The following is a 24,331-nucleotide window of genomic DNA, read 5'->3' on the forward strand; positions in this document are numbered from 1 at the left end:
AAGAATAACTTTTCAATAAACAAGTTAATACTTGACAGTGAAGTTATCAAGTATCCAAGTTCCTGCTCCAGAACCTGGGTTACTGTTCAACCTGGGTCACTAAAAGTTCACATTTCAGTCTTGTAGTTTGCAGACAGCACAGCTGTTTAAAGCAATGCTTCTGAAGCTGAAAGACACAAATATCTTGTGCTTGGGTTTGGTCCAGGTAAAACCAGCAGGTCTGTTTGACCACAGCTTAGATATAACACAGGGCAGTAAAGGAAAATGTTGTCTGTCTCCACCCCTTCAAAATACTAATTAAAACATTGACATTTTACTGCCATTGTTAGGCTACAAGCTTTTATGAGTTCATAACAACACTCTTTCTTAAAATACCCAGGAGTCTAGAGCAGAAATTACAGCTGTTTTGAGTTTTTAAAAAATGTTTCAGATTTCTCATGCATATAATCTTGTCAAGTTTCTCCTGGGTGATTGCTGCATTTTGATTCATTAGATTAAGCAGGTGCCATAAGACCAGAGGTGAACATCAGGTGGTAATTGCACCAGCTCTGGTGTGTTTTAGAATAAAAGAAAATATTAATGTAATACTGCTATAAAATCACAGCCTCTGCATATATGACAACTAGACTACGGCACTAAGTGCCATGACCACTCTTTCCTTAAACACCTCCAGGGATGACGATTCCACCACCCCCTTGGGCAGCCCATATAAATGTCTAATCACCATTTCTGTGATGAAATTCTTCCTAATGTACAACCTAAACCTCCTCTGGTGCAGCTCAAGATTATGTCCTCTTGTCCTGTCACTAGTTACCTGGAAGAAGAAGCCAACCCCCACCCGGCTACAATCTCCTTTCATGTAGTTGAAGAGTGATAAGGTCTCTCCTGAACCTCCTTTTCTCCAAGTTAAACACCCCCAGCTTCCTCACCAGCTCCTCAAAGGACTAGTGTTCCATACCCATCACCAGCTTTGTTTCCCTTCTCTGGACTTGCTCCAGCATCTCAAGTGTCCTTTGTGAACTGAGGAGCCCAGAACTGGACACAGTACCGAGGTGTGGCCTCACCAGTGCCGAGAACAGGGGAAGTGCTGCGTATAGGGGGAAATAATGTATCTGAGCAAGAAACAGCGCCTTAGAAGCGAATCACATTTGCAGATAAGGAGTTTGCTCATAAACACCCGGCAAGGTGAGGGATGGTAAGAGTTTTAAATGCCGGCAGCAATATATGGCAAATTCCTGGGAGTTTTCAAGAGCTGCCAATAAACAGGCCGGCAAGACATCCCCAAAGCGCCGTGACGGCCGCGCTAGGCGCTCCAAGCTCTCTCCTCCCGGGCCGAGCCGGACCCTGACACACAACGTTCCGCGGCAGTCCCGCCCGCCGGTGGCTGCGCGGGGCGCGGGCAGCCCGCGGGGAGGCGCGGAGCGGTGCCAGGAGGGCGCGCCCGCCCGCGGAGCCCTGCCCGGCCCGGCCCGGCCCTGCCCGGCGCGGAGCGGAGCGGAGGCGGAAGCCGCGCCGATGAGCTGCGCGCGCTGGGCGGCGGGTGTGCGGAGCTCCGCGCTGTGCCGAGGTAAGAGCAAAGCGCGGAGCGGCCCTGCCCGGTCCCCTGCGAGCATGTGGGGACGGGGCGCTGTCATCGCCTTGGCCGCGCTGGCCCTGGCCCTCTGGCTGCGGCGGGACGAAGGTACAAACGTCGGAGCGCCGGCCCGGGGGACAGGGGGTAGGGCTGCTCCGGGGGCAGGCGGGAGTGCTGCCGGAGCCCGCGGGCGGCCGGGCCGGTGCGTGCTCGCCACGGAAGGAGAGGCCGCCGGGCCGGGCAGCCCCGCTGGGGGCCGGGCCGGGGCGGGAGGGAGGCGGTGGCGGCCTCGTGACGCTCCTGTCGGAGAGCAAAACCAAAGCGAAGGGGCGGCAGCGCGGCCCGGCACGATGCAGCCCACCCCCGCCCGCCGCGGGGGCCGGCCGGGCCGCTCACCTGCCCCGCGGAGGGACGGCCGGGGGCGGGGGAAGCGCTCACAGACCCGACCCCCAGCACCGCCGCAGGGGCTGCCAAGGGCAGCGGCTGTCGAGTCCCCGCGGGCCTGCGGGCGGCGCCGGTTGCGGCGCGGCTGCTGTGGCGGCCTGCAGGGGCAGCGCTGCCGCGCGTGTGTGCGCCGGTGCGGGGTGCGGGGGGAGCCCGCCCGCCCCGGGCCGGGTGACACGGCGGCCAGGGCGCAGCGATGTCGCTGCCCGCGCTGGCTCGGCGCGGCCCGGCGCGGCGGTGTGCGGGGGTGAGGTAGGCGCCGAGCGGAGGTGCAGCGCCCTGCGTGTGCCTGTGTCTGCGTGTGTATGTGTGTGTGTGCAGGGATCGCGCTCCACTGCGGCGGGGAGGGAGGGAGGAGGAGGAAGGGAGGGAGGCAGGCGCACTGTGATGAGCAGGGCCTCCAAGTCCAGCCAGCGCCGTTGTCCTGCGGCTCCCAGCGGAGCCCGGGGCGGGGGAGCGGCCGCGCACGGATGACTGCCTGAGTGAGGGGGAGGAGGGGACCGCGGCTCCGCGTCGGCAGCCCGCTTGTTTATTTTTTATTCATCACCATCGTTTTCGGAGGGGGGGCGAGTCAAGGGGAAGGGGCTTTTTTCTTTTTTTTTTTTGCCACCTCACCACCCCTCTTCTTGCAGGTGCCCGCAGCATATAAAGCGGCGCCTGGAAAGTTTTGTTCGCGTGCGTGCGGGCTGCGAGCGGCGGCGGCTCGGGATGCGGGTCCCGGGACCCGGCTCTCCGCCGCTTCCCGCCGCACCGCGGCTGCCGGGGCTGGCGTAGGCGCCCCCTGGGAGAGCCGCGTGCGGGCATTAAACCCCCTCCCTCCTCCCCGCCGCCCTCCTCCGCCCCCTCCGTCCCTCCCTCCCTCTCTCCCTCCCTCCCTCCTTCCCTCTCCCCGGTGCGCGGCCATTGCAGTGACCCCGGCCGGCCAAGGATGATTACGAACACGCGGGGCTTCCTGTGGTCGGATCTGGAGACGCGGGCGCTGCTGGAGATCTGGGGCGAGGCGGACGTGCAGTCGGCGCTGGACGGCAACTTTCGGAACAGCCATGTGTACCGGGACGTGGCGTGCCGCCTGGCCGAGCTGGGCTTCGAGCGCACCCCCGAGCAATGCCGCATCCGCATCAAGGGCCTCAAGCGGCAGTACTACCAGGCCCGGGACGGGCTGAAGAAGAACGGTCACGCCCGCAAGATATGCAAGTACTACGACGAGATGGACCGGATCCTCAGCTGCCGGGGGGGGCCCGACGGTGCCCCCGAGCCGCTGGCCCCGCTGGCCCCGCTGGCTCCACCGCCCGACGGCATCCAGCCGTCCGTGGGGCCGCTCGCCGCGCCGCCCACGCCGGGCACGCCGCACAACAGCCGCGAGCTGGACGCCGAGCTGGACGAGGACGCCGGGCCGGAGTCTCCCCGCGACAACTTCACCGAGGACTCCGGCGAGTGCTCTTCCTACGCCGACCACCCCATCAAGGTGGAGTGCCCGTCCTTCGCCATCCCCGTGCCGCCGGGTGACGGTGAGTAGCCGGCGGGCTCCCGGTGCCGGGTGTCCTCCCCTCACCCCGTGGGACCTCGCAGCCCGACTGCCGCCGCTTGTCCCCAGCTAGCGCGCTTCTAGCGGCTTCTGCCTCACCCTCACCCCTCCCGTCCCGTCCTCTGCGCTCCGAAATCCGCTCAAGCCTCCCCCAGCTCTTGCACCTTGCGCTTCCCTGTGAACTGGGAAGCCCGGAAGGGGAGCGGGCTGCTGCGGGCTATAAAAATGCTGCATACCGCGTGGGGGGAGATGCTGCGGTCAGGAACCCTAGTGAGTTTTTATTGATATTTGCCAATGGGAAACGTGTGGAAAACTAGCGGAGAGATTATCGAGACAAAGTGTCAGGTAGCACTGTACAAGGAAATAAGCATCCTTGTCGGTGGAGGATTTTCCCCGCAGACTATGTGCAGTTTTGCTAATCGGTTTTAAAACGGTGATGACGATAATACCTGAAAAATCTGCTTATTGTTGCAGATGGGCCAGAAAGCTAGGGGAGAGCTTTTACATAATTAATTGCATGGGTTGTTTCAGAAACACTGCTTCTAACTTTGTCGAGCTTGCAGGCAGAAGCAGCACTTCAATAGAGCCTGTCCTTTCCCTGCATATTCCTTACCCTCCACATTTGTGTTGTGGAGGTGCGGGGGAAGTGTTGCTTGTTTGTTTTCAGTCTAGATTAATGCAGGGTTCTTAATGCAAACGTGAACCTGTCTTCAGAAGTTGACATCACTGAGGAATCAGCCAATTGGTTGACGTTTAACCAGCCTTCTTTTTACACATAAACCCCATCAAAGAGTTGTTTACACTAATGTTCTTTTGAAATGCAAATCTAGAATGCCAACAGACTGAAACTCAATTTAGATTAATGTAATTACCTGCAATACGCAAATGAGGCTGTACTATTTAATAACCTTCACTTAAACCTTTTTAGAAGATGAAAAAGACTCCTATTGCTGAAGTTTAGTACTACAACAATTAAAAAATGCCTCTATGTGATTTTTGTGTTGCCCTTGCTACTTGGTAGAAGTTTGTGAGTTTGCTTCATACTCTGAAAGAAAAATATGTTAAATAAATACAGCTCACATTGAGAAAGTGTAACAACTTTGTGATGCATTAGGTGTGCATCTTGTAGGGAGATTTTTTGCTGCTTTCCTCTTAGAAAATTGTTTTTCATCAGAAAAATAATTTGTTCTTTCCTTGCTTTAGGCTTTAAAGAAGTGAATGCTCCAACTATAACCCCACCTCTCAATCAGCCCAAAAGATCAAAAAAGCGCCATACAAATTTAACATTGGATAAAATGATGGAAAAATTCCTGCAGCAGAGCATGGATACAGATGAGAAATTTTACAGATTTGAAGAGCAGAGGCTCAAAATTGAGGACAAGCGTCGGGAAGCTGAGCATGCTCGCGAACTCCAAATGCTACAGATGTTGGGACAGATGTTGGCTGGAATTTCTTCTACAGTATCACAAAGGTCACAGTCTATACCAGCAAGTCCACCTCGGAGAGCGAACCATCGTTCATATGCGGATAACTTTAATTATAATGCTATGACAGCAACACTTTCTCCACCGATAGGTACTTCCTTCTACAGCATAAATAAAAGCTAGGGTATTTTTTTAAAACTTCTGTGTGAAAGCACTGGTAGTAAGTAGCTTTTGAAAATAAAAGCTAATTGGAATTATTTAATACTGTGGTGAAGGTGTTTGTCTGATATCAAATGAAATTAAATCATTATTCGTACCATTGTACTGATTATTTAATACAGGTACCTTAGTTATAAAAAATTTTAATGAGCAAAATCACACCTTTTGAACCCTGTAAACTTTGGGAACTTCTTTCCACAGTCATATCTGTACAGTGAAGTTAGGAGGAGTTTTATAGGTAAAAGGCAAATAGGACAGGTGCTGAAAGCAATCTGGAAACACTAGTTACTTTGTAGCGCAAATGTGGCTGCTGTTCTGCTTGAAGTTATCAAGCATAACCCAGTATATGAAGTTAAGGCTGTGCATATGTTTTTTCAGGGCTGGGAAAAGAGTGGAGTTTTGCCTACACTGAAGTAAGTCAGATGTTAAGATCTAGCTTCTCCAAAATAAATTTCTTTACAACAAAATTCTGAATCTTATAAATTAAACATTGTATTATTGTCCTAGGCGTAAGAGAAGATGAAAATATTTGCTTATGTTTTTTTTTCCTACACCAGCTCTTTGTAAATTTTTTGGGCATCTGAATTTACTTTAAAGAAAAAGGCAAAGCAGTATCTGAAGAATTGGTGTTTATGCACAAACTTTTCTTTACGTACCTTATGTGTGGGCCAGAAGCTGATGGTAGCAATCATTAACAAACTTCTTGGGATCTGTGCACCTGTGGCATTTATCTTTATCACATTCTCTTTGTACATGGAGGTAGACTGCATGGGCAGGAGGAAATCAGCAATATTCTATCAGTGCCGGAACTAGAGTCAGGTTGGGGCTTAGTGATTGTAGCCTGCCACGTGAAATGAAACAAATCTTATTCTGTTCTAATTCTGAATTTCACACTACTTGGAAGAAAAAAAGTGTAGTTTGAAAAGAGAAAAAAAAAAAACCCACCCAGCCTCAGTGTTGAATAATAATCTGGCATGCCAGATCCTAATGGGCATTCTCTGAATCCTGAGAGGCTCTTGAAGTTGTTTTGGTTGTGTTACTTACTGTGTTTCCCTGTAAAATGCATGGCAGACTGGGTGGTTAGGCCTGTTGAGGGTTTAGGCTAGGAGGTCTTGCTGTGTTTCTTCTTGAGTGGATAGTTGGTCTATAGGATTTCCTGGTGGCAGCAGGCTTTCGTAGATAAATTATGGGATATTAATGGATACAGTGTTTTAAATGTTGCTTTTACTTTTAAAATAAAAGAAAACTGGAGTGCATTAGAAAATCCCAGAGGAAATAATTTAAGGTTCTAGCCTGGGTGAAAGTACCTACGAGGCCTTGCCATTACTTTTGAAAGGTTTTTCCTGAAGCGCTTAATTATATGTAACAACCTGAAACTGAAGTTCAGGTTTTCTTGCTGGATTTCCTCATACAGGTGTATAGGCATATTACACTAGGCAAAAAGGCATTATATTTATTTAACTGTAGCAAGAGCAACTCGAGATTCTAATCTTCTAATTGGCAAAGGTGTAAGAAGTGTTTATGCTAAAATATGAACATTATGCTTCAGGCAGCACATCTTTTAAGGTATTAAGATTTCATTTGTTAAGAGCTGAAAATGCCTTACTGATTCTGTAGGGAGAGTAGGGTTCTATTAAGAATTCCTTTTTGCATAATTCTCTGTTTTCTCTTCATTTATTATGTAGTTGCTTTATATTTACACATAAACAAACACCAGCAGCAAATAAACAGAAAGCCTTCTTAATGACATTGTGCTTGAAGGGTTCCAAGCTATATAATATTCTTGAGTGGTTGAAAACCAGCAAGTGTATGAAGTGGGATTCAAAGGAAATAATCTTCCCTATTTTCAGAGGAGATGAGCAGTTTGTTCCTCTCTGGGTCACTGCAATGCTATTTTGGCCTCAACCCAAAACAGGTTGTGGGTCCTTTCGTTTTCATTCCTTCCCCCCACTCCTCTTTTGTTATTATTTCTCAGTAAGAGTGGGATGCCTGTATTCCAAAGTAAAAGATCAGCCAAGAGTATTTATCATTATTGAACAATAAAGCATACTATTACTGAAGATTAGCATGTCTGGTTTAGGTTTAGATTCTGTGGAAGACAGAGAAAAAGATACATTTTGCTGATAGCACACAGATTTGAAATTTTCTTGTGTATTACATTTTTTCCCATTATTATGCCCAGTATTTCTGGAACAGTGGGGTTTTTTTTTTCCCTTCTTTTTTTCCCTCCTCTATATTTTGAAGTTGGGGGGTGGGGTTACTGAGTTCTATACAGCTGAAAATAAGGAGTATCATGGGAGTTATTTTCTACATAATTATGTTAAATATGTAGCAGTTCCTTGAAAGCTTTTTAAAAGATTTGTAAAAAAGAAAGTAAGCATGGCTGCGGTCTAGGACACTGAAATTAGTGTTCAAATAAACTGCTCTTCTGAACAGAATTGTACAGGTAATGAATGAGGAGCTTTTAAGAACTTGCTCTTTTAGTGTATTTGCTGCAATTTGTAGTTAACACATTGTTGATAGACGTAGTGATCTTGACGTTTTTCCCATGTTAGGTAAATGTTTTAATTCTCTCTAGTTGTAATTGTTGAAATAATTTTTTTCTTCTAAATTTTGTAGCCTTTTGAAACAGTAATTTGATACATACCCTATGGAGTGTGCAGTTGTTTTAGTATATGGCTTGACATGTAGCTTTGCATCAGAGATCTGGAGATGTATTATAGCTAAAAGTGATCTTTGTGTGATATTTGTGATGTTTGCATCTAGTGCGTTGGATTATAGTTTTGCAGAAAGACTTTCACTATGCTTTGTAACCGCCTACCAAAATAAAAAAGCAGAGAGATAGGCCCTGATTCTGCTAAGAGGTGGAAGTCTTTAAGGGGAAGCAAAATATAAGGTAGGGTGTACATTTAAAATTTGGTTTCAGTTGCTTTGTGCTTGCTCTGTGTCTGGATGTGTTTAGTCCTTACTAAGTGTTCCTATTTCAGTTGAGCTTAATTCTGGAGCTGATTTCAGCTGAGCTAAGAGCTTCTGAACTAAGAAGGTATTTCTAGTTACAAAATGTTCGTATAACTATTCTGGGTTGTTGTTGCTTTCTGTACCTGAGCCCTAAATTAGGACTGTGAACAGCCAGTGAGAATATTCTCTGCATCAGACCCCGAATTCATTTTTAAAGTCATCGCCTTCTCTAGTTGCTCACTGTTCAAAAGGCCTTTAAGTGACAAAGCATTTGGATTTTAGAAGTGTGTTACTTTGTGTATCTTTGTGTGATTTTATTAGTGTACATGAGTGCTTAAAAGAAATGCTTGGCAGTAGTTTAAGAAAAAACATTCTTTGAAGTAACACTTATTTTCTTCTTTTCAGTTATAGAGAGATCTTTTTCACTGCACAGAACACACACTCTAAAGGATATGGAGAATATTTTTCAGCTGGTGCGCAATGTTATCCCTCCTTTAACAGGGAAAAAGCATAAAGGTCAAGATGGTCGTATAGGCATTGTTGGAGGATGTCGAGAGTAAGTTAAATAGAAATTTGATTTTTGCTTCTGATAAAGCTTCAGGATGTCCTAACTACTTGTAGAAGCCATTCAAACTCACACTTAAACCACAAGTGTTTTCCAGAGAGCTTTAATACTGCATCATTGTGACCATGCATACTTAGGAATGAACATGGTACCTTGCAGATGTGTTGCAAAGTATTGATACTGAATATTACTGGAACTTAAAATGCTGTTTGTGTCTGCCTTCTCTGTCTTTTTTGACCACCAAACTCTCTGCTTTCAGTATTAGTCCTTTCCCATTGCACGATGAGGTTATAGAATGAGTAGAGTAAGACAGTGGCACATCTGGTTTTTTGGGGTTTTATTTTTGTATTTTGGTGTCGTGGGAGCTGGGTCTCTATATTTTCTTATGCTGTGTTCTCTTGTGGGCTTTTTATTTTGATGTATATTGATGTTTACTAGATTTTGTCAATACCTTGTTTTATCTACTGGAGTAATAGAAATATCCTGTTTTTGGGGAAAAAAGAGGTACTGTATAAATCAGTTAAATGCTGTACTGCCCTAGAAGTAATACTGGCCACAATACTTTGAATGAGCCACTGCACCTTCCTGTTTTTCGTTTTTCCCTTTTGAAAGAGAGAAGACATCTTTCTCCTGTAGGAGAGATCTGCTATTGGACATCTGCCATTAATAAACGTTCCATAAAGAGCAAAAAGGTCTCGTAGCTTGGTTGACTAGCTGAGAGTTAGACCATAATGGTCATAGGTTCTTGCCTCTTGGCTGAAGTAAGCACCTTTGAAGGGTGATTTTGTTCATATTTCTCTCTTCAGACTTAATAAAGAGAATTTAGGGCAACTGGAATCACAGTTTAGGCACTTTAGTCAAACATCTAAAGTCAGATGGGATTGATCCAGGTCACAGATCCCATATTTAGCTTGCAGACAGTTCTTGGCTCTTGTTTTGTTTGTCTCTAAAGTTTTAGCTCTGTTACTTGAGAAAATTTTGCAGGTTTATGGCATGATCTCTGTGAATATTTCTACAAAAGATCATTATCTAATCTCATTACTGTGTTTCCTAACCTAAATTTTATTTTATTCTAGATACACTGGAGCCCCGTATTTTGCTGCCATTACAGCTCTCAAAGTGGTATGTGCTCTTCCATACAAGTCCAAAATGAGCTTTTCAGCATTTCTGTTGCTTAGATGTCATTTTCTAAGAAGCATTCATTCTGTGGTACACATGAACTTTGAATTCTACAGGGTCTTCTCTTAAGCAAAGAAAATCCTTAGTCCAGGATTTCTGGAAATACTTTGTAAATGTGTCATTCACTGTGTTTTCTCTGTGTAAGGTGAAGTTATAAATGTGTCCAAAAATTTACAATTTCAGGGACTTGGATAGGAAATGTCAAGACTTGATGAAATATTTTCTCCAGAAGTAAACAATAAAATAACTTTAGATTATTGTTTAAAGTTACGGTTTTGGTGCAAAGAATTGAGTCCTTCAGAATTTTTTTCTGCACCTGATAACTGTGTTGAATGAAGTAACTTTCTTTCAAAACTTAAAACTTCAGCCTAGTAAAATTCTTACCTGCCCTAAGTCTAAAGATTGTGGGTGAAATTTAATGTAATTTCTAATAGCACATTTCTTTGCATTCTAATCTTTAGCAGAAGTATTTTCTAAGCTTTTCTTTCATAGAAGCATGAACTTCCTTATTTTAATCACGTATTAAATGGCTAAACATATTTACTGCAGACTACATAAATACAGGGTGATTGTTCAAATATAAACAAGTCATGCTTACATAATACATTTAATTTTCAGAATGCTACATATAGTGTGTCAGTACCTTCAGTTCATTGTGTATGTTTTTCTTTTTGAAGATTTCTCTCAATAAATAAGTAACCAACCCAGATATTTCCAGCCACCTCTTGCCTCAGGATGCAAACCCTCAAAGATTTCAAACTGAAATGATGTTAATTATTCTTCTTATTGCAAGATCCCAGGGCCACTCAGCTTTCTGTCCACTATGTGCAAATACAGAGGCAATACTAGGAGGTTCCTTACTGAAGTCACTTGATCTCAGGCTGTTTCAGCTACACATAAACAGTCATAGTAGCTTGAAATGTTAAATGTATAGTAGTGAAGCAGAGGAGACACTTCCTTAAAGCTGGGAAATTTCTGTATGCATGACCAATGCAAGATAAGGTTTTCTGGTCACTGCTTACGTAATTTTATGTGTGTTTCTGATTTTTTGAGTTGGTAGCAGAAGCTTAGGACTCAAGTCTTCAGCTTTAATGTTTATTTAATGTAGGGTGTGTTGCTGAAATTGTGCCAGCTCTTTCCTTGTATGAATTTGGCCCATTGAGTAAAAATGGTAGAACTAGAAATGTACTCATAGATTACCATTGCAAGCATGTTATGGTTTTATTATGGCTCTCTAATGTAGCTTGTCTTGTGTTCATCTGTGTGTTTTGTACTTGTGACATTTTAGTCTTTGCTCATCTGCAAATGAGAAGCATTTCTCAATTGAGTAAAAATTCAAGATTTGTATTTTCAGACATCCTGTTAGTGAGAAAGAGGAAAAAAATTATATTGAAAGTTAGATAAGAAAAGAACAGAACATTTGGCTTAGTAGTTTAAGCCAAAATAGAAAAAAAAAGTTTGGTTTAACTATTGAGAAGAAAGAATTCAGTTGAAGTATTAGTTGAATAATCTTTGGAATGAAAAAATTGTTATTAAGCACAAAATTGATAATACTGTTTGCAAATTTTCTTTTTTAGGGTGCAGATTTATCCCATGTGTTTTGTACCAAAGATGCAGCAACAGTAATCAAATCATATAGCCCAGAGCTGATTGTTCATCCAGTTCTGTAAGTGACTTATGTTTTGTTTAAATGAACTAGTCAGGCTTACTAGTTTAATACTCCAGTCTGATAATTAATTTGTGTTATTTCTTTTGCTGAGTTACTGGACGGGTGAGCTGGAGATCACAAACACTCTGGGGTTTGTGCTTTCATTACAAGCAGTTAGATATTTAATATAGGGCAATCAGTTGTGAATTTATTTTCATGACTATCAAAGTACAATTTTTAAAAAGCAGAGATCTTTCTGCTACTTGCTGACGTGTTCTGTGATTGTAGTGCATTTAGAAGTGAACTGTAGCAAGATCCAGAACTACAAATCACTACAAGTCAGCATTTTGAAGTCTGCATTTGGAAGGCAAATGGAGTGTGTTCTCCTGTTTCTTCACCCCAATAGTATTTAACAATAGTGTGTCTTTTTTCCTCTCTCTACTGTGTATGTAGACACCTATGCAAAATTACAATGCAAGAGAGATGCTGATTCTCCTTTTTCTGCATGAGTATGTTGCTTGAGATACACACCTGTTCTTGGGAATACATAGATGTTCCAAAATCATATAAAATATAGGGTTTAATTAATAAGAAGATGAAAAGTTTACTAAGTAACTGTCATCATAATTAGGAAAATCCCTGTGTGTGTGCTTTTCTGAATTTTTGTTCTGAAATGTACTACTGATTGATGAACTTTCACAGGATAAACTTGTTTCAATTAGGTGTTATGATGTTTTGCAGTGAGCACTGCAAGTGAGAATTAAGATGTGTGCCTTAGGTGTATGCCTCTAAGCTTAGCTTGCACCAGTGCATGTCAAAGTCTGTTGGTCTACATAGCAAAGCTGTGATTAAGGTAGGAAAAGCATAATTTAAAAACGTGTTTGTCAGATATTGCTGACAGGAAGGATTTATGACAGTAGAAATATTTTGGTGTCTGAGAACAGGAATATATGATCTTCCTTACGGGGGTGCCTGCAGTTGGAAATCATACGTTTATTGCATTCTGAAGGTGGGTTTCATTCCTATTGCTGTAGACAGTGGTGCTTAGAAGGAAGACAGTTAAACAGGGTTGTGTTTGGTTGCTTGCTTTCCCCCCCCCCACACCCCCCAAAGACAAAAGAAACCCATAACTTTACAGATTTCAGACAAAATAAAAATTATTTTGTCTGAAAAAAATTATTCTCCTTTGAAAGCAAAGGAGAAATACATGGGTAGGGTTTTTACCAGTACGACTGTTCACCTCTTCAATCTAAAAAGCATCTCTTCAATTGATGTTCTGTCTGATATCATATGATAGCAAATGCAATGGAGAAGCCTAATGGCAATATTAACGTTTAACTTGGGTTATCTTGATGTGTTGTGGGATAACCAGCATATGGTTGTCTTATATGGTAACGAGTTGGCCTTGCCTTGGGATAAGCATTGTTTGTGTGCACAGTGGTTCTTGATGTCTGGTAATGGAAAAGGTTAATAGGAGAAAGAGAAGCAGCATAGAGCAAAAGGGAGGTGAAAATAGACTTAACAGTAAACTTCTGTTCTTGGAGGACCAGATTGTCCCTGCTAAGTAAGAGTGGGATTTTTTTGTACACAGATTCTCAGTGTCTTCTGTGAAATTCAGATTTTGTTGAAAACTCTGATCTTTCTACTTGCAAAGAGAACTTTTGATTTTAAACTTCTGCTCTATGAGTTCCTTCAGATGTACCTAGTACAGTGAATCTAGAGATTTTCATATCCGTATATCTTTAAGTCTGCAACGGAGTATTTAATACTTTTATTAAAACTCTGATTAATTTCATGCAGACAGCTGGGCTAATTGCATGATGCAGTGGATCTGTAAATATTGTTTACATGACATTCAAAATGAAAAAATGCAAATATCTGTGTGTTCAGATTTTATTTATTAATTTTCTCATATTTTTATCTCTTCTCCTTCATTTGAGGGAAAAAGAAAACAGTCTTTTCTGGTTAGAAAGGAAAAAGTCTTTACTGACTCTACTGAGCCCAGGTTTTATTGAAATTTACACTAACAGCCTATTTTTCTTGTAAGGTCCTTTGTCTTCGGTGTCACACTTCTCATATGATCCTTTATATGTTGTGGAGCCATTTGAGTTGCACAGGCACGGCCGGCTGCTCTCAGTTCAGAGCCTGATCTCTTAAACAGGCTTTGTACTTTCTCCCGGGCCGCTCTTCACGCATGGAAGAACCTCTGGGTAAAACCCGCAAGCAGCTATGGCATTGTTTTCTTTTGTGTCTTTCCTTAAAACTTTGCTTTGTTATGATTCCTCCATGACCCTTCAGAGTAACTAGGTAGCTGTTGTACCACTCTCTTATTATGCTAATCATAATTATAGCCCCGTGTACTCAACTCCCTGTTTGAACAGCTTGGCATTTTGCCAGGGTTCAGCTGCCATTTTGTACTGCTGGGAGTCTGACATTTTATCATCTTAGCTGCCCCTACTTTCTCTACTGCCTTCACCTCACAGGGCATTACCTCAAGGGAAGAACATTCTCTTTTTTTGCCCCCTCTGAATGCGAGGGCTCTTCTGGCTCATTAGAGCTGCTGTTGCAGATCTTTGCCAGCATGACTGGTAAGGTATGCGAGAGTTAGAAGTTGGACTGGAGCGTTTCAGGTCTTTGGCAAATGTCTGTCACTTCAAGGCTGCAGAGAATGTTACGTGAGAAAGATTGAGTAGGATTGCAGAAGGGCTATGAAAACGAACATCCGTCTTGCAGCATTGCCAGGGCAATTCTATGTGACCCTAGATGTAGGCCATCCCGGGAATTGTTTTGGTGTAACATTCCATGCTGGGGACACACATAGTGCAACTTTCTCTGTGGCTTTTGTCCCTTGAATTCATTCCCTGTGAGTGAATGTGAGAGCTGTGACTGCCCGTGACTGCAGCTGCCTGACATCTGGAAAGATGAAGCTTCAGCATGTGGCTCTGTGTCCTCACCACCTGAGTGGAATAATGGTAGCAGGGTGTCTAGGCTGTGAATAGTCAATATCATCAATTGTAAATTTTCCTTTTTATTCAGGGATTCTGTCAAATGCATTATGGCCCCTTCCACAATGACCTGGTATTACTCAAAGATTGACCAGCTAACCAGTTCAATATTGTTGCTGTCTGACTTTTTGCTTTCCTGTGGAGAAGGGAAGAATGTGTATTGCAGAAGCTGGGAGCTTTTAAATAGTGGAATATACCCAGTTTTGGTGGCATCTGCTCTCCTTGGTCTTGTCACTGCTACCCTGGGTTTGTGGTGTATTTTCCTGTTTTGTCAGCTAATGTGCTCCTACTGTAAATGCTTCACAAATACAGGCAAGATAAAACATTTAATTAAGTTTTATTGCAGGCATTCGCTGTGTGGATTTTTGTTGTAGGTGTGTGCATATGTCCTTCATGCATTTCTAGAGAAGAGTTTTCAGCAGCTTTTTTATATTTCCCATGTTAATAGTCTGGCTCAGATCAGGTTGAATAGACTTCTTGAATACCTGTGTTCAGTTAGCTTATCCTGTCTTGGGAGACAAGTGATCACAGAGGTAAATGAGCTGTATAAACTCAACTGGTTGTATGTTAAAAGAAGAGAGAATAAATCTATTGTGTTATATTCCCCTCTTGCAAGGACTTTTCCTAATTGTACAGAGATTTTCTTCTCTGTAGGCCAGGAAAGAACCAAATACTACTGAGTAGCCACCTTGTAAGCTCATTATCAGACAGTTTGTAAAGTCAACAGTTGATACACTCCTTGATATCCAGAGTTTTATCAGAGAAGTAGAATGAGATGTCAGGTCATTAATTTCTTGTGGTGCCAAAGAAGTGATGTAATTTTACATTATCCACCAAAAAAAGTCATGCTTGAACTAGGCATGGATTTAAAACTAGTACCTTTGTCTCTTAGCTGGTTGTATCTCTGGGTTTGTGTGGACTAGGAAAGGTTGCCAGAATTACTAGAAGTCTTACAGTTAATTGCAGAGTTCAGGTTTTGGGTTGAATTTTAAAAAAGATTATTCTTTTCAGTTTGAAATAAGAATAATTGGGGAGAAAATGCTCATGAGGCCAGACTGTGTGTTGAGGCCAGTTACCTTTAATGAAGAAGCTTAATGAAGATCAGGGTTTCTGGAACATATTTTACCTAGTTTTACTGAATTTTGTTTATGTTTTGACCATTTGAAAAAGTCATGAAAGTGAATCATGGGTAGTTGAGCTCCTGATAAGTTATTTGAGCATTTTTAACCAGTGCCAAATTTCTTAAGGCCCAGGAATAATCTTGAGATTTTTGGCCCCTTATAATTTTTAATGTGTAGAGGAGATGCAGAAACATTGATCCACTGTGGGAGGATGCTCATAGCTTTTAGTTTTGTTAGCTAAGGATAGCTATTAAACACTACTTCGGTGTAATGCTGGCACTAGCCTCACTTTTGGATTAGCTGCTGGAAGAAATGCAGAGTTGTTGTCACTAGGGAAAGTGAAGGACTTAGCACAGATTCCTCCAATTATCAAAAAGATGTCTCACAAGTGACTTGGCTGCTGGATCCCTAAAACACCTGCAGAGAAGATGAAGGAAGGCATAAACTCTGTGATCTTTCTTCCAAAGCCTCATTTAGATATCAGCCTAGCTAGGAATCGCATGAGAAAGTTTGTATTTTTTTTCTTAAGTACTTAGGGAGAGATAAAGGTCAGTTTGTATGTGCTGACTCAGAGAATATATATATTTAAACTCTTTCTTCTGTCATACAATGCCGTGGCCAAAACTTGCTTGGACCTGTTTCCTGTGTCCAGCTTTCTTGGCAAAAAGCTTCTCCTTCTTTGCTGTTCATTGCAGACTGAATAAAAGCTGGGAGGTGTATTCAGCCTGTACTATAGTCCCTTTCTTCCCTGTGGTTGTAGAGGTCCCATGTGGTTCCAGCAGAGGTTTTGTCACCTCCTCAAAGTGTGAGAAGTAGCCAGAGATTTTTAGCATCACTGCAGGGAGTGCTGCTACTGGCTGCTTTCTGGTATGTCAGAAAGAGTTTTATTCCAGTTAGATCTGGCCAAATTTGTCCTTCTGAATGCTTGCCATACTGCTGTGATTTGAAACCAGGATCAAATTTCTTTGTGTTCAATCTTTCCTGAGTTTGAGTGAAGGCAGGTATCCCTGGGGTTTGTTTTTGAAGGTTTTAGGATCCCCTTTTTTTCCTCTCCAGATGGAATATGATGATAGTAAGCAAAGCAGATACTTAGGCTGAGACCTGTCCTGTCTTCTCATGTGTCCACAGCTGGTTGGAGGTACTCTAGTCTTCTGAGTAGATCCAACTATCATCTGTGCTTTAAGAGTTGAATGTGAGGGCTACCAATGTGATAAAAGCTTGTCACTTTATTTACTGGTTTTAACTTAAAAAAAAAAAGTGCATTATTTTTCCTAGGAACATTTTAAATATGTTCCTATCTGAGGGAAATTATGTTGTCATCTTCATTCTGTCGCTTTTAAAGTCAAAGGTTTGGTTGATTGCAGTTCATTTGAAAAATATTTGACAGATTCTATTCATCAGCTCAGTTCACAGGAAGTACAATGAGTCAAGACCACTTCCATGAACTCTGAAAATAGGAGCTCAAGACATTTGATTATCATTGTGCTTTTGGGGAGGATTGTCATTAGTACACCCTGGTATTGTGGTTGAGATCAAAACAGACTACAAGTGCTTTAAGTATTTGTATATATCTAAATGCAGGTCATAAAATGATTGTGTTGGTAGCTGTGGTATCTTTACAAGGCTTGATAAGGTTGACCTCCAATGCTGTTGTTACATCTGTGTGAGAAATCTCAGAAAACAGTCAGGCAACAGCTACTCCTTCTTTGGGGCTCTCTCACAGGATGCAAAAGGCTCTGCTGTGCTTGAGAGAGATGATCCCATTTGTGTAGTGCATTTGGGTTCATTATTAAAAAGGCTGTTGTTAGTTCCTATGCCTGTATTGTGTGTCCACCCAATTCCTAGTGAAGCAGAACATCAGATACCTAAGTGAGAGTCTGGTGTCCAAGTAGCAGCTGTGGAAAACACTTGCAGTTGTTGTCATTAAGAAAGAACCCCCAAAACAATGATATGGTCAATATGGCATTTTTTTCTAGATGTTTACCTCAATAGGTCATTCACACTTTTACTGCCTTGAAGGTTGAAAATGGAGCAAGTAAAGATCCTGCTATCTGCACATTAAGAGCAGTCCCTTCCTATGAGCTTGTGACACCCCTGCTTCTCCTTCCTGAAGGTTGCTGTTCCTGCTGCTGTGTTGTTAATGTTCAGAAGAAGCCTACCAGGTTCACTTCTGGTGTCTCAGTTAACTTACTCAATGTCTGGAAATGAAGACTTGATTGGACTAGAATTCAATCCCTCTCTCATTAAGGCTTTATTTTTCCTTCATTTTCTTCCCTGTTATTTAATCAAATTGCAGCTGGAAAATATGTGTTGTCTATCCAGTGTTTACAGATTGTATACATTCAAAGGTTTAAACAGCCTGGTAGGTGAAAATGACCCGTTTGTCTTCTAAACTTTTTGGGGGGGCATTTTAATATGCTAATCTTAATTTAATAAATAATCTCTTTTTGTTCTCTAATTGCATCCAGACAGCTTCATGCCAGTGTGCTGTCTCTGCGATTTGTTCTACCTGATTGAGATGCTTGGTGAGAGACACACGAGTTGTTAATGGGCTCAATGAGCTTCTCTAGAATAAGCTATTATTTCTAGTTCTGTTCATGGGACTGAAAGAGGCTGCCTGAAGCCCCTGGGCATCTGCAAATTTGGCATGAATTTATGAGAAAGATGATTTAAACATTGACAAATACAGCTGCTCTTGGAATAGAGAATTAGTTTAATTTTATGCTCAACATTTTTTGCATTGTTTGGGTTTGCTTTTCATTCTTTTGACCCATTCTTTCCAAGATAATTTCACTCCTTACCTTATTTTCCCAGTTTCCAACAAAGTCCTCACCCAAGGTTTACCAGAATACGTAACGATTAGCTTTCTGAGATAAGTACTTCAATTCTACAGCTACACATTATGTCCCATCTTTGGCTCTTTTGATGTGTTCTTTTACATGACAGGTTCCAAGTGTCAGCAGGTCTAACATTTGATTCACATTAATTATAATTACCTGCAGTGTTTGGACAAACAAAACTGAAACTCTTTCATCCTCAGATCAGAAACTTTTTCCCATCTTTGAAGATAAGTCTGTAGGTTTGCCTTTGAAACTGCCCACTTAAAGTAGTTTTGTCTGAGTTTGCATAAACAGATTTGTGCAATGGTACGTTTTAATGCCTTTGGAGTTTCTCAGTCATACCAAGTGTGTACAGATAACAAGCAGAATTTAAATAATGCACTCTCCAGTGAGGAGCCATATAGTCAGTCGGGTGACAGCAGTCCTGCTTTTGTCCCATGTTCTTCTCCAGCAGGAGGTCCCACTGATTGGCATTTTGTGATTTCCAAACCACATCTCTGATTACTGAGGTGGTACCAGCTCTGCCTAAAACCCATGTGAAGAGCTGCTGTCCTGCTGCCTCCTGTTTGTGCTGTCATTCATGCTTATCTGCTATTTCTGTAGCTCCTGGTTATACCCTTGCTGACTTTGCTTCACATTTTCTTGTTTCCATGTAAAATTTGACAAGGCTGCACCTTATCACTTGTTCCTTTCCCTCCTCTAGAAAGCAATGACAGAAACTGTCATTCATCCTGAATGAGGAAAGCTGCTGTGTTTAGAGCTTTCTATGGTAATTTAAAGCTATTGCTTAGTGGCTTTTGATCATCTGGTAAAAGCCAGTCTTTAAATAAAATGCAGTACAGAGCAAAATGCTCTCTTTGGAGAGTTGGGGATGAGAGTGTAGTTTCAGGTCCTGGCTCTCAAATGTCTCCCCACTCTGGGCAGTGACCAACCTAGAGCAGATTTTCAAGGAGATGGGACCTGTCAGATATCTGTTACAAACAGCTCTAGAAGATGCTTAGGAACTGTGGGTGATACTAGGGGCACTAGCCACCATCTTTTTTTTCAGGTGTTTGTTGGGGGGTTTTTGTTAGTTTTTTATGTTAGAGTTTTTGTTTGCTTGCTTGCTTGCTTGTTTTTGGAAAAGTTATTACATTAGGCTTTCCCTAAGATGAAGATCTACGAAGCTGTGGTTTAGGACAATTTTTATGATGTGATAGTGAAATACAGAAGAGTTCTGAAGAGCAAAAAGCTTAACTTCGTTCTTCTTTCTATATTAGCTCTTCACCTCTGGGCTGCTCCCAATGACTTCTCCAAGTCTCTGCTCATATCTAGGATTAGCCTGATCCAGTGCAGCAACTTCCACTCACTGAACTTCATGAGGGCAATGTGGCAAAAGTTACCTAAAGCCACTAATAATTCACAAAGAAAATTTATCCTCACAATTTTAGAGACTCATTGATGTTTAATTTGAAGAATCGTTGTCTATTTTGCCATGGAAAATACTTTTCTCAATACATTCTGGAAGCAGAAAAAAGAAGAAAAAGATAAACATGCAAGATGCTGAACAGCATACCTTGGTCCTGTCTACCCAGCAGCTTCAGGGACAGCAAATGATAAAGATGTTGTGTCTGTCTTCCCAAGAGATCATCAGTCATCTCAGCCTCCCCTTACCTCTCACTAATAGCCAAGGAAATCTGAGCAGACCATCTGTGGGATCCTTTTTCCTTGTGTGCCCCCGTGTAACACCCTCTGTCTGCTTGCTTGTTTCTTTAGATCTGACTAATGGACAATGTGTGAAGTTGGTTCAGTGATTGTTCTCATTATCTTTAGACTCTTTCTTACCTTTGCAACTTCACAGATATAACACAAGTTACAGAAGCTCCTTCAGTTTTTCTTACTAATTATTCTGTTGTCTTGCAGTTGTTACGTGCTTACCCTGTGATTCTTTTTTGTGTGCAGTCAGAGCTTTATTGGTTGCTTTGCAGACAAGATAAGATTTTGAGAAAGCTTTTGGGAGTTTGGAGGGGTGTTGCTTAGTTGCTTGATTGAACAACAGCTGTCATAATCTAGATTTTCATCAGAATGGCATCTGATAACATGTCACATAACACATAGTGATTAGCTGGAAGTAGCTGTTGAAGATCTGTTCATTCCCCATTTATTCCCTGATGTAGTTTGTTACTAGAACCTTTTTTTGCACACATCTGCACCATGGTACTGTAGTTTGCTCTCGATGTTTACAGGTGTTACTGTTGGGATTCAGCTTCCCAATTATTCCTATTGTGTATGTCCATGGTGCAGAGTTTGTATTTTCATATTATGGGAAACCCAGACTATTTCCCAATCTCTTGCACTATGACCTTCCAAAAAGACTTGGTTTATTCTGGAAAATAATTTATTTGATCAGATTCTCTCTCAAAGGTTCTTACCCTATTCTCAGAAATTGAAATGCTGCTTTCTCCTGGCCTTAAGAGATTTTCTTACCCCTCTTTATGTTATTACTAGCTTTGTGCTTTAGAGTGGGGGTGTTGTGTTTGTGATACCTCTTTTGGGAAAAAAAAAACAAGTTGGATATCATAGAGGCTCTGCACCTCTAAAGGAAGTACTGATTCTTGCTTACTTGGTTCATTTCTGTCAAAGCTTGAAGATCACATCTCTTTTGACCAAGGGGACATCTTCTTCGTACCTCATACCTTTCTAGCGAGGTGTTGGGTTTTTTTAAATACTGTGCTAATTTCAATTGTTGTTTCAATGTCTTGGGCAGTGGAACTGATAATTATAAGGAGAGGTTTGAGATCAGATTAGTAACCAGGCAAAGAAATTGGCATGAAGTGACAAAGGAGGTTAACTGTGTTCTTTATGTGAGTGTAGTACACTGTGAACAGCTGAAGACCTGACATGGTATTCTGTGCTGGTGCCTCCAAAGTAGTTTTTTCCAAAGACATTTTTGTCTGGTTTTGATCCACAGGCAAAGAAGAATAGGCATTGGCTTTTTCTGTAATGATAAAGTTAATACTGCCAAGAAATACTTATTCCTCAGTACCCAGACACAGTTATCTGTACAGGCAAATTATCCAAATGATCCCTAGCAAGGATTTTGGCCCATGCTAGCTAACCTTTCCCAACCACTTTTTCCACAGATTAGGAATTACCATGGTCCACGAGCTGTGCCTGACAGGCAGGTTGAGCTTTGTCTGCTCTGAAGCCTGAGAGTGCAGAGGCCATCTGACCTCAGAGTCAGAGAGCTTTTCTGGATGTGCTTAAACATTGTGCATAGACTGTAGCTCGTAAGAGCTGGAGGAGTTTCTGCCTTTGTGCTACATGCTGTGGTCAGGAATGTTCAAGGTGACACCCCTTCCTGAAGAAAGCTTCTTGTTGATCATTTATGCCCTATCAGCTTTAAAATGCTTCTGGTTTGATGTGGACATAAAACTGTGAGATCACACAACAGCCCTTCTGCTTTCAGAGCACATGTAGATGCAGGATATTGGTAAGGTGTCTGTAGCTGCATAGCCACAGCTATTGTGAACATCCAGTGTCTTGAAGTGAAACTAGCATGATGCTTCTGTGAGGCAGTATTTTTCTGCTTTCTTTATGAAGATTCAAAATCCATCAGTTACTTTACAGCATGTTTTTATAGCTGATTTTGCAACGTAGTAGTCATTATCACCATTTTTAATCTCTTGACCCTTCACATCTTGGATTGCTTCTTGATGTGAAGTTGCAAAAGAGTTGAACATAATGTTTGTAAAATGCTTTGAAGATGAAAAGCTCCACAGTAGGTTTTTATTATTACCAGAGGCAAAATGTGCAGGAGTGGCTTAATATTGGACTGTTTATTTCCCAAGAGATGGCTTTGTTTTGAAAAGTGCACATTATCAATTGAGTTTTCGACAAAATTATTTTATTTCAATCCTGAATATAAATAAATTGACAGATTTTTTACTGTTAGATTATTTGTATGAGATATTTGTAGAAAAACAGAGCATTAGGAGGTACTACCTATGGCTTTGTTCTTAGTTTATGTTTAATGAAGCTTTTTTTAATGTATTTGGCTCCTACTATCCAAAGGTATGTTGAATCCAGACATCCTTATATACATATATATATATATATATATCTAGCAGTATTCTTACAACCATATGATATATAGATACATTTATTTGAGAAATATATTTATTTTGAGATATATATTGCTCTTCAAAGATAAAATAAGTTCAGTATGTGAAAAAAGTGGTCTGCATTCGGAAATGGTAATGTTTTATTGGAGTTGGGTTTACAGGCAGTTTTTCACATGTTCAGCCTACCACGTATTAAAGACCTGTCTTTTTTTTTTTTAATACTGCTTTAGATACTTCTTGAATCATTTTTATTTCCAGCCTGTATCTTCATCATAAACTGATAGGGGATTGTACAGAGATAAATAATGTGAAAAGTGAGCTGTTAAACAGTTCTCAAGCTACTACAGTGTGTTTCCATGCGAGGTAGAGGAGGAGGGAGGGAGCTGCCTGGTTCAAATAGAAATTCAGCTCGCTGAAACAGGGACTGCTCCAGGGACAGCGATGTCCTGCCATGGTTTGCTGTGTCTCTTGCCCTTGCAGCAGGTCATCTCTCCCACCCAGCAGCCCTGTTCTGGCAGAGCTGTTCTGTGGTGTCAGCACAGGGCACCTCTGGGCTCTCTGAGGCAGCTCTTGTCGTCGGAGGGGCTGCTGGGCTGCGGCCAGGCACCTTGCTCCCTGCAGCTGCAAAAGCTTTGGGCTCCTGCCTGGCACTTGCAGAAATCATTGTGGAATTTGCTGATTCTGCCAGGCACAACCTAAACACTTGTTCCCAAGTGGTGTGTCCCATCAGGACAGCTGTTGGTTATGAAAAACATGCAGTGGCTTTTGTCTGTAATAATACAGCTTTGTTGGAATATTGCAAGCTTACAATATTCTGGGCAATGCTATGAAGCAGTACCCTCTTGCTCAGTCTGCAGGGAGCTTTATTCCCCTGTGCTTCAGTTAAAATGTTCATTTATTGTTGTCACTAATGTCAGAGGTGGGGAGGGAGGGAGGCTCAATTTCCCCTCCATACTGTCAGTAAGGATTAACTGCAACTGCTGGGCAGTGCTTTCAAAATATTCTGACCTATTTACACAACAAAACTGATCAGAACAAAATAAACAGTTCTGGTCAGTGGCTGAATGCTGTATTGTGGCAGCTATATTTGGCAGGGAATTTTCTCATCGTTTTTCCAATGTAGACAAAAACCAGAATGCTACAGAAATTTTAAGCATTACAAGCAGATAATGCCCGTACTGAATAGCTTGTTTCTCCTGTTGCCTTTTGGGGAAAGGGGACAATTTGGCTGTAATTCAGTTGGAACAAATGCTTATGAAGCAACTGACAAAAAAGCATATGAGTAGATTTATCATTCTGCCATGTGGGGTAGTAAATAATTGCATCATTTCCAGCAAGCTGCAATATATACCTGCGAGATGGTGGATCTCTCTCCAAGGTATAACCTCTGCGAAGAAGCATTAAATAGGGAATTGTTACAGACTCTAAAAATTATTGGCTTCCTGCTTGGTTTTTCTTTTTTTTAACTTTGTGACAACCATAGTGAATACTTGCAATTACCTCCTCGTTTTTGTGTAGTATCCCCTAAAGTAAGAATTGAGAGAAATTTTTCATTTTAGCTCTTTGGACAACCATTCTGTATTTCCTGGGTCACAGATTCTTGGTAGTTTGGAGGATAAAATTGCCTGACATTCAAGATAGGAAATACCTTTTTCTGTCTTGCACCTTGAACTCAGTTTCTGGGAATACTAAAATGATGCCTTTTTAAACTTTTTTTTTTCCCCTGC

The 24,331-nt window shown here is 42.1% G+C and overlaps 1 protein-coding gene across 3 annotated transcripts in view; it reads left to right on the top strand.

Annotated features, from left to right (window-relative positions):
* Nucleotides 1-1,416: 1,416 nt before the first annotated feature.
* Nucleotides 1,417-24,331, top strand: part of NAXD (NAD(P)HX dehydratase) — a 47,398-nt gene continuing 24,483 nt past the window's right edge. The window contains exons 1-6 of one of the 3 annotated variants that reach the window (XM_085052900.1): nt 1,844-2,264; nt 2,927-3,525; nt 4,746-5,117; nt 8,549-8,699; nt 9,785-9,830; nt 11,465-11,553. In XM_085052900.1, the coding sequence (XP_084909026.1) occupies nt 1,924-2,264; nt 2,927-3,525; nt 4,746-5,117; nt 8,549-8,699; nt 9,785-9,830; nt 11,465-11,553 (1,598 nt within the window). In that variant the 5' untranslated portion in view covers nt 1,844-1,923. Of the gene's footprint in view, nt 1,568-1,843; nt 2,270-2,926; nt 3,526-4,745; nt 5,118-8,548; nt 8,700-9,784; nt 9,831-11,464; nt 11,554-24,331 lie in introns of those variants that run through there. The other 2 variants (XM_085052908.1, XM_085052917.1) reach the window with 2 other exon arrangements.

Source organism: Lichenostomus cassidix, chromosome 1 (assembly GCF_008360975.1).
Source record: "Lichenostomus cassidix isolate B80296 chromosome 1, HeHo_3.0, whole genome shotgun sequence".
NCBI lineage: Eukaryota > Metazoa > Chordata > Aves > Passeriformes > Meliphagidae > Lichenostomus > Lichenostomus cassidix.